This window comes from Echinops telfairi, unplaced genomic scaffold (assembly GCF_000313985.2).
Source record: "Echinops telfairi isolate 266 unplaced genomic scaffold, ASM31398v2 ScPeMD7_655;HRSCAF=1070, whole genome shotgun sequence".
Lineage (NCBI taxonomy): Eukaryota > Metazoa > Chordata > Mammalia > Afrosoricida > Tenrecidae > Echinops > Echinops telfairi.
In genome coordinates, this window is record NW_022104553.1 from 22,859,053 (window position 1) to 22,869,686 (window position 10,634).

A 10,634-nucleotide genomic window follows, 5' to 3' on the forward strand; every position below is an offset into this window, starting at 1 on the left:
CTCCCCCCATCATTCACTATGGTAAGATTTTTTGTTCTGATGATGCCTTACACCTGATCCCTTCGACACCTCGTGGTTGCATAGGCTGGTGTGTACTCTTTCAAGATACAGAGGAGAGGGTTTCACAAAGTTGGTGGGGAAATTCCCAGATCCTATCTATTCCCCTGTTCCATCGAAATCCTTTCTAGTCCACGCTTTTCCATCTAGAAGGAGCCCCTGGGGGCGTCGTGGTTTTGGAACTCGATTGCCAGGCCTTTCTTCCAAGCCTCTGCTGGGGGATTCGAACCGCCAGCCTGTCTGTTGTCAGTGAGTGCTTCCTGTTTGCACCGCCAGGCAGATGGTACACATATGCGAAACCACCTGAAACCCAAACTCACGGCCATCGGCCATCAAGTTGATTCCGACTCACAGTGACCCTGCAGGGCAGAGTCGAACCTTGGGATGTCCGAGGCTGTAAACTCTTGAAGGGCTCAAAAAAGCCTCATCTTTCCTTTGTGGGGAGGCTGATGGGTTCGAACTGCTGACCTCGTGGTTAGCAGCCTCGATGCATAACCCACCACCCCACCAACCACCAACTCCCTGCCATCCAGTCAGTTCTGATTCGAAGGGGACCCTCATAGCTTAGAAAGAAACTACCCCCTATGAGTTTCCGAAGCTGTAACTCTTTGGGAGTAGAGAGCCTCATCTTTCTCCTGCAGAACGGTTGGTGGTTTCAAACTACTTACCTTGTGGTTAGCAGTCAATTGTAGAACCCAGTACACCACCACAGCCCCTTATATATGAGAAGGCTTCGAAAAGTGGGTGGAAAAAGGAATTGAAAAAGAAGGGAATTTTTCCAGAACTTTTTGAAGCCGCCTGGTATTTGGCACTAAACAACCCTAGGGGCTGATTGTCTTGTCAGAAAGGACACTCAAGGGTCCTGGAGACCCCCCTCCCCCAACTCAATGTGCCAGGCATCAACCCTTAACTTGCTGGTTTGCAGGAGGTTCTGGGTGGGAGGCGGGGCAGGGCTGGTGGTGAAAAGGGCTATTGACCAGTTGGTTTTAATCAATTCTCTCTCCGACCAGCAGGCACAGCCGTACTGGTGTGTGCTGGCTTGGTGCCACGCATGCCAATGACTGAAACGAAAGTTTCCTAAGACAATAACTCACCCTGATTATGTAAGACGCAGTGGGCATAGTCTACATTCTGGTCGCTTCCGTTCCATTAAAAAAGAAATGGTTGCTGCCTCCCGCCGCAGAATCAGTTTCTCCATCGACTCATCCCCCAGGACAGGCCAGCTACGGGCCTTCGGTGTCAACTGCCCGGTCTGCAGAGCATTTGTCCCCTGAACAAACTGTGGCCCTCCAGCAAGGTGAGAGTGAGCCCCGAGAGCCATTGGATGGGACACTTTTATGTCCCTTGAGTCTAAGGCATTTCTGAAGGTTGGGGCTTGAGTTAGGGAAGTCTGGGCTTAAACTTTTTTCTTTGGCTAGTGGTTTATTTCGATTGGATTTTACAAACCCGCTGGTCTCCAGGGGCTGGACTGGCAATGTCAAAAACTAGCCCTTCATCGAAAGGGGAGAGAAGCCCTGGCCTAACCCCCCCCCACCCCATGTCTTACCCATGATCCTCTGCTTCTCCATCTTGACAATGGGCAGGCAAGTGTGCCAGGATCACAGGCATTTGAGGATCCTGGAGAACTCAACGCCCCCCAAAGGGAGACCTTGTGTCATTGCGCTTTGCTTTCTGGGGCTCGGGAAAGTGTGGGGTGCTCTGTTTGCCTGTTTTTCCGAATTGAAGATGTGTGGCAGCCCGGCCTCCAGTCAGTCCATCCATGGGCACCATCTTCCCAACAACCTGTGTTCACTTCCTATCTCTGTGTCCCTATCTCTGTGGTCATGCTCACATTTCAAACCTTTCGGTGTCACAGAGGAGAGTCTACACTCCAAAGGGAGCCCTGGGGGCCTAGTGGTTACACAGGGGAGGGGGGCGTGAACCACAAGGTTGGCAGTTTGAAACCAATGTGGGCCAATGTGGGAGAAAGACTGCTCTTTTTACTCCCTTAAAGAGTTACAGCCTTGGCTCTCACCAGGGCAGCTCTCTACGCTGTCCTGCAGGGTCGCTATGAGTCGGCACCAACTCCGTGGCAGTGGCTGTGGTTTGTGGGATCCACAGATTCGTGGGACTTGCTTCACGGTGGTCTGGAACGGAACCTGTAGGATCTCCTTGGTCACCCTGTCTCCCATGTAGACCCTGGAACACTCCCGAGACTTGCCCTTTCCCTACGAGGGATATTTCCATTGTCCATTCTGAAACATACTCTCTCTGCTTCCAGAACACTCCATTTTACCATTTCCTGGAACTTACCGGAAGATGTTCCCCCTCTGACTTCCCCTGTACCCTCTGACACCATCCCCTTCTCTGCACCCCCAGGCCACCCCGCTCACCTTTCAGTCACTGAGCCCAGACACAGTGTCCACACCCTCAGGCCACCCCACTCACCTTGCGGTCACTGAGCCCAGACACGGTGTCCACACCCTCAGGCCACCCCACTCACCTTGTGGTCACTGAGCCCAGACACGGTGTCCACACCCCCAGGCCACCCCACTCACCTTGTGGTCACTGAGCCCAGACACGGTGTCCACACCCCCAGGCTACCCCACTCACCTTGCGGTCACTGAGCCCAGACACGGTGTCCACGTACTCCTCCTGGATCATGAAGGCAGCCAGGTTGGCGGTGTAGCTGGCGAGGAAGATGACGGCGAAAAAGGCCCACACCAGGACCATGATCTTGCTGGTGGTCCCCCGGGGGTTCTCCACGGGCACCGAGTTATTGAACACCAGGGCCCAGAGCAGCCAGATGGATTTCCCAATGGTGAAGGTCGAGCCGCCAGGACCTGCAAAGGAGAGCCAGGAGGGGGAAATGGACCCCCAATTCCTTTTCCTCAGTGAGGAAGGAGAAAGAACTACATTTCCCAGTAGACCCTGGTGCCCCTAACCCCGACCCACCCGCCTCTTGAGGCCATAGTAATGCCCCGGGGCCTCCTGGGAAATGTAGTTTCAGTCGTGGTCTGGGCCCAGGGAGGTAGGGTAGAGGGAAGGACTCACGCTTGCCCGTGGCCAGGCTGCGGTTGTAGCCGACGGGGCTGAGGTACTCGAAGATGAAGACGGTGACGGCGACCACGGTGAGGCACATGACGAACATCATCACCCACACGGCGGGGCTGTAGGGCTCTGAGGGCAAAGGGGGGAGGTTACTGGCATGTTGGCCTCGGTAGTTCGAAACCCCCCGTCGCTCTGTGGGAGAAAGATGAGACTTTCTACTCCCATAAAGAGTCCGTCTTGGCCATCCATGGGAGCCATTCTCCCCTGTCCGATGCGGTCACGACAACCCAGAATTCACTTGATGGGAGTGGTCTTTTGTTATTTGTTGGTATTGAGGGATAGTCTTTCTCAAGGGCAGATAGCTCAACAACTTCTGTCCTTTCAGCCACCAACAAGCATGCTGTGTGCCGCCTGTCCTCCTGTTGAGGCTGAGTTGTGGAGACCCCACAGAACAGGGCAGAACGGCCCTTCAGGGTTCCCGAGGCAGGATGCCTAGGTGGCATCGTGGGTTATGTGCTGGGCTGCCAATCACAGGCTTGGCAGTTCGAGCCCGCCAACTGCTCTGTAGGAGAAAGATGAGGCTGTCTGCTCCTTAAGGAAGCAGATGACACTTAAAAAAAATAAAATTCTTGCACACTGACGAAGCACACGACATTCCTCTAGTTCTTTAATGCGCCCGCCAGTTCTACCTTACAAACCCAGCTAGACCGGAGCATGTACACTGATACAGATAAGAGCGCTCAACACGCAGAATCCAGGACAGAGAAACCCCACAGAAACAGTAATGGGAATAGCGATCCTGAGGGTAGGGGGAAGGTGAGGGGAGAAGGGGGAGAAAGAGGGAACCAATTGCAAGGATCAAGGTATAATTGCCCCCCCCCCCAAGGAGGATGAACAACAGAAATGTGGGTGGAGACAGCGGACAGTGTAAAATAAGTGTAAAATATGAAAACAGTAACAATTTATCAAGGGGTCACCAGGGGTAGAGGGATCAAAGAGGAGCTGATACCAAGGGCTCAAGTAGAAAGAAAATGTTTTGGAAATGAGGATGGCAGCCTATGGACAAATGTGCTTGATACAATGGATGGATGGATTGTGATAAGAGCTGGAAGAGCCCCCCATAAAATGATTTATTGAAATAAAAAATAAAAATTTAACAAAGGAATTCTTGCAGACCCACTGTTAGATTCGAACCCGCGCCCTTCCTCTCCATTAGCTGCAGACACTTAATCATGTTTCCCTCGGGCTCCTTCCCCAAACATGAGCACTTGTCTGTATATGTTTCCTGGCACCTGGAGCTGAGTCTTCCCCCCGGCTAATTCCAGGTCGCTGACCACGTCCCACAGGGTCTCCAGGTCCCTCCTGTGGGCTCCATCTTGGCCATGACCCCGGTGGTGACACCTCATCCTCGCGGACAGTTCCGCAGTCCCCAGCCCTTCCCTCCTCCACCTCAATCTCTCTTTCCCAATCTCACGCCAGCCTCTCCCTCCAGTCCAGGCCCAACCTGCTCCTAAGGATCTTTCTAAACCCAGACTGGCCCCTCCCCTCCCTCCCCCCCTCCCTCCCTCTGACAGCCCTCAGGACGGGGTCCCAGCCCCTCAGTGTGGTCTCACCCCCTCTTTCAGCCCCCTGAAGCATGCTGTTCTACACTTTGTTCTAATAACCCAGCATTCCGTGAGGATCACCTTCCCGACACAATCCCTGAAGACAAAGCGGGCGCATAAGCAAATGTGGTGAAGAAAGCTGATGGTGCCCAGCTGTCAAAAGATACAGCGTCTGGGGTCTTAAAGGCTTGCAGATAAACAAGCGGCCATCTAGCTGAGAAGCAACAAAGCCCACAAGGAAGAAGCACACCAGCCTGTGCGATCATGAGGTGTCCCTGGGCTCAGGCATCAAAGACCCAGACCAAAAAATCATATCAATGTGAATGAGGGGAAGGGTGGAAGGGAGGCCCAAAGCCCATCTGTAGACAGTTGGACATCCCCTTCCGGAAGGGTCACACGGAAGACAAGGAGCCAGTCAGGATGCAGTATAGCACCGATGAAACATATAACTTTCCTCTAGTTCTTTAATGCTTCCTCCCTCACCCCCACTATCATGACCCCAATTCTACCTTACAAATCCAGCTAGACCACAGCATGTACATGGGTACAGATAAGAGCTGGAAACACAGGGAATCCAGGACAGATAAACCCTTTGGGACCAATAATGAGAGTAGCCATACCAGGAGGGGAAGGGGAAGGTGGGGAGGAGAAAGGGAACCGATCACAATGATCTACCTATAACCCCCCTCCCAGGGGGGGCGGACAACAGAAAAGTGGGTGAAGGGAGACTTCCGTCAGTGTAAGACATGAAAAAAATAATAATTTATAAATTATCAAGGGTTCATGCGGGAGAGCCGGAAGGGGAGGGGGAAAATGAGCTGATCCCAAGGGCTCAAGTAGAAAGAAAATGTTTTGAAAATGATGATGGCAACCTATATACCAAGGTGCTTGACACAATGGATGGATGGATGGTAATAAGAGCTGTAAGAGCCCCCACTACAATGATTTGAAAGCAAGCAAGCAAGCCAAATGCTATTATAATATCTAAAAAAATTTTAATAAAGAAAGCTGTTCTAGCCAAACAACAGTTTAGCTTAACGAGTCAAGAGCTTTGAGCATCTCGCTCTCTTCAGATCTTTTTCTGTGAGTTCAAAGGGAGAGGAGCAATGTAGAATTTTAGATCAGAACCGCAGAGGGAGTGATAGGGTTTTCTCACATGGTTACCTGGGAGGGAGGACTCCGAAAGGGAGGGTGGAAATGGCTTCAGTGGCAGTGATACAGGCGTGTAGAAACTTGAATGGCCTCTCTTATGACTGTGTATATTCTCCACAACAAAAGATAAAATACATGACTAAAAAAAAAAAAATACTGTTCTCCAAACCAGCAAATCTCTCCTGCAAAAAGGTGCCAGGCTGAGCCCCGCCTCTCATGCCCTGTTCACAGCCCCCTCCTCCCTCCCCATGACTGGCCACCGCCTTGGGGAGAGAGGCAGGGTACCCAGTCCTTGAGTCAGGACTCGGTGACGTGCCCTCCGGGCCAAGTGCCAGGCGCCAGAGCTGACCCTGTTGGAGCGAGGCTGCCGCCCTGGACGGACGGGCACTGGATATCTGGCCCTCTGCCTGTCGCCTCCACTGGGCAGCCTGACGGGGAGTCAATGCGACCTTGTCAGCCCCTGCTGGGCGCTGGTGGAGGACAGGGACCTCATGCAGAGATCTGAGAGCCAAGCTGAGGCGGCCAGGGGAGTCGCTGGCAGAAAAACACAACAAGGGAAAGTAAAGGAAGGCTGTGGCTTTCCCAGCCCCTCTCCCCTCCCAGGAGCGAGGGCAGACCCCCTTCTGGGCCACACCCCACACCGGCTTCCTCTTCCGTGGGAAACTAACACCGAGGGAAATAGGACGAGGACTAGATTCCCTAACTGATCACAGAGGGAATCTGGAAAGCTGGTAATCCATGGTAGGAAAGCCTCCACTTTGGTCAGTTAGAGGTCAAGTCCAAGTAGATGACATGATCCTGCTTTACATATCGTTCCCACAGATTCTCCCCTAACAGCTCTGCTGCCTTAAAGTGAGCACGTGGTTGATTTATCTCCTTACAGAAGCAGACCTCCTGTCTGTCCCTATCTCTTCCCTCCTACCTTCCCCAAATGCAGGTGCGAGGTTTCCTCACCTGTGAGCTCAGGGACCTTACTGTGGATTCCACCCACCTTGTGACGCATGTCACTACTGAAGATGCGTGTCTTAACGCGACCTATCAATGTCCCGAGATAGTAAAGGTTCACTCTCTCTTCTCCCAGTTCCACGTGGATCATCACGAGGAGCCGAGGTGAGCATGCGTCCATAAAACGTGTCTGCCTCCTTCACTTCATCCCCTCTCCTAGCTTTCCTACCCTCTGTGACTTTACTGTCATCATTATGTATCGTCGCGGTGCATTTGTGCCTTCTGGTCCTTCGGGGGTGAGAGGCTGCTTTCCTCCGACACTCCTCTGTCCTCTGTGCCTCGGAGCCAGAGCTGGGCCCCTGGGCGGCACAAAATGGTGGAGCGCTAGGCTACTAACCAAGAAGGCCAGAAGTGCGAATGCACCCTAGGGAGGTGCCTGGGGAGAGAAGTCTGGCGATCTGCTGAAAAGGCACCCCCAGGGGAACCCCATGGGGGTCTCTCATGAGTCAGGAGTCCGAGTGGGCTCGATGGCTAGTCAACTGGTGTCCAGAGGCTCAGGTTTGGGGGGAGCAAGGGGGAGGGGTGCTCCCCAGTTTTACCAGTCTCACTCAGATCCACTAGCTCACCTGGTGGCTTGTTCATGCGACCTGGAGGTGTCTGCTTGTTTTACTGCTCCCCTCACCTTCTGCTCCCCCCGGCTCATCCCTCCTCTGGCTCGGACCCCTGCAGTAGCCTTATCCAAAGCCCATCCTGTGCTTCCACAGAGATGGGGGGATGGGGCGGGGAGTGTGGAGGTGCTGGCTGTAAAAGCCTGAGAAGAATCATACACACACACACACACACACACCATCTGTAAACCAAACTGTTCTTCTTGGGAGCTTTAGCTGAAGGGACGTTGAATTTATGTTAGCAGTGGGGGTGGGGTTTGGGGGTGGGGTTAGGGGGAGTGTGATGAGGGAAGGAATGGCAGAAATGGTGGCACCCGCCACATGAGGAACGTCACCCCTCTCTGGTGTCCCGGACTTCTGCGTGGAGACGAGGTGGGGATGGCGGGGCTTCGGTGGTGCGGATGTGGTTACCACAGTACAGGGCAAGGAGCTAAGAGGCTCGAGCCGATTTTGCCGTGGGAAAAGCAAAGCAGCTACAGTGGCCTTCATTGTTCCAACAAGGAAACCCAAACTTCCTGCCTTCGAATCTAAGACCCTGAGTATTAACTCCCAATTGTGGGAGACAGAAAGGTTTTCCCCCAGGTTGTTCCCCTTAATTCTATGCCCAGCCTAGGACACAGCTTACTAGGGCATGGGAGGTCAGCTGCTTAGAGGTCATCTCCCTAAGGGTATCAGGGCAATGAGACCCTACTGTCTGTCCCACCCGAGGGGGGGGCACTCTCTGCTGATAAGAATAGTGGACGGTTTCCTTGAGACAAGGGTCAAGCCAACTCAAGGATGCCCAAAGTTAGCCTGCCATCTTGAATCTAGGATCCGCCCACCTTGTCCCATGTATACCCCTAGTCTCTCCCCTCCTATTGCATGTACAGCCCTAGCTCACCCCTTCCGGTCATACGTATGGCTATTGGACAGCCCCTTCCTGTTAGGATGAGGTTACCTGTAACGAAGGGGGCTTGGCACCCCCTAAGTGTATATAAGCCTTGATTAGAAAGATACTCACTCGTCTCCTACCTCCACATGGACCACCAAGAGAGGCTGAGGTGAGCATGCTACTATGAAATGTGCCTGACTCCTTTATTTTACTCTCTCTCCCATTCTCCATGACTTTACTATCATCTTTATAGATTATCACCGTACAATTGCGCCGACAGACCCTGCAGTTGTCAGAGCCTGGTTTGCTCTGACACCCAATTAATAATAAATGTACTGTATAAAGAAAAGAATCTAAGGCCCATCCGTTCCCCACCTTCTCTGCCACCTCCCACCCTCTCCCCGCTTCCCTCGCTCTCCTTCCAGTCCCACCTTGGGGCCTTTGCCCTTGCCCTTCCCTCGGCCTGACATGCTGTTCCACGCAGGAGCCACACAGCACAGGAAGAGCCTCTTCAAAGGGGGCCTCTCTCACCCACCCACCCAGTTTGTGGCCCTCACTCTGCCCTTCGCCCTGGCTCTATTTATCTCCTCATCGTCTGTCGCCCTCGGAAGTGGCCTGGCCTGTGGATCCCGTTAAGGCATCTGAGGTTTCCCAAGCAGGGCAGAGAGTTCCCATGAGGCCACGTCACCACTGGGTCCCCAAGAACATGGCACAGAGTCAGTGCACCGGAAACGCTGGTGTGTGGGTGATCGAGTGCCTACAGTGTACCAATACTAGGCTAATAGTCTCTTTCCCAGTGTGCATAGTTACAGACTTGGGTTTTATAGGGCCTGAAACATACAGAGGAGGTCTGGAGGCATAGTAGTTATGCAGCATGCATTGGGCTGCTAACTGAAGGGTCAGCAGTTCGAAACCACCAGTCGCTGCTAGGGAGAAATCTGGGGCTTTTTACTCCCATAGAGAGTACAGTCTCGGAAACCCACAGGGGCCGTTCTACCCTGTCCTATAGGGTCGCTCGCTAGGGGTCAGCACGGACTCCAACGTAGTGCGTTTGGTTTTGGAAGCATATACAATTTGGAGGGCCCTCTTTTTTAAAAGAAGAATACAACATTCCGAGTGTAAAACCAATCACAAGCACCAACAGCTCTGAAAAGGATCACACTCGCTAGACTGAGAGAAAAAATACAGAACAAGACAAAACAAAAATCATTAAAAAGAAAAGAAAAAGATCAGGCTTAGTGGTCAGATAAGAGCCTGGTGGGACCCCCTAGACGATGGCCCTTGGTACTCACTCTTGAGACCCAGAACAGAACTCACCCTCCCGGCTCAGCTTTCATCAGGGGAACAATTCCATTAGGGAAGCATGCACACTTCGCAATACTCATCCATTTGCCATCCAAAGGGCAGCATATCCCCAAAGCCAAAGGTCAGAAAGGTTAGGTAAGGAGGAGGTGTGGACACAGGAAAAGGGGGGAGGGGCAGTGGAATAAAGGAGTGGTTCATGGTGGGGTCGGGCCATCGATGACATCAAAGGAATTGTTCAATGGGAATGTGATCGGTCCTTTCCCTAATAAAAATGTGAACTGGCTACAAGCCCTGGGGGGAGACCTTGTAGGGGGAGATTCCTGAAGCTCAAGCCCCTGGCAGGGGGCACCGTTGACTGCTCGGGTACCAACCCTGCTGGCAAAGCTCCCGAGCGATGCCACATCAGGCCGACCTACAGGCACGCCGCAGAAGGTGGACGCATGTGTTTCCGACGCTCAGCCTGGGCGTCCCTGCTCACCCAGGAAGGCCGAGGGGGACACGGTCCCGTTGCTGCGCGCCACCATGACGCTGATGCCCGTCTCCACGAAGGGGACGGAGAAGTCCACGATCTCCGAGCGCTCCTCGTTGATGGTCAGGGAGCCGATGGCCATGTCCGCGCGCTGGTAGAACACCTGGGGTGGACCAGGAGGGAGGTGAGGGCCACCGGCGCTGACCAGTGGACAGGGCGAGGAACCCTCAGGTGGGTGAGAGGGGGGCAGGGCAGGGTGGAGGGGGTAGAAGATGGGAAAAGGTAGTCCCTGCCGAACCCCCTTCGAGTCTTCTGGCTCCACCCCCAGGCCCCGCCCTTCTTCCTGGAGCCCCGCCTCCACGAATTCATTATTCAGGCCCCGCCCCTCCAGACTCTGGCTCCTCCTCCACCACCACCAAGGCCCATCTCCAGGCCCCGCCCCTCCAGACTCTGGCTCCTCCTCCACCACCACCAAAGCCCATCTCCAGGCCCCGCCCCTCCAGACTCTGGCTCCTCCTCACCACCAAGGCCCA

At 53.7% G+C, this 10,634-nt stretch overlaps 1 protein-coding gene across 1 annotated transcript in view; it reads right to left on the reverse strand.

The window, feature by feature from the left end:
• GRIN2D (glutamate ionotropic receptor NMDA type subunit 2D) overlaps window positions 1-10,634 on the reverse strand; it is a 43,279-nt gene that overhangs the window by 17,408 nt on the left and 15,237 nt on the right. The window contains exons 4-6 of the mRNA XM_004710635.1: window positions 10,111-10,301; window positions 3,091-3,216; window positions 2,650-2,879 (exon numbers count right to left, since the gene is read on the reverse strand). Of these exons, the coding sequence (XP_004710692.1) occupies window positions 2,650-2,879; window positions 3,091-3,216; window positions 10,111-10,301 (547 nt within the window). The remainder of the gene's footprint in view (window positions 1-2,649; window positions 2,880-3,090; window positions 3,217-10,110; window positions 10,302-10,634) is intronic.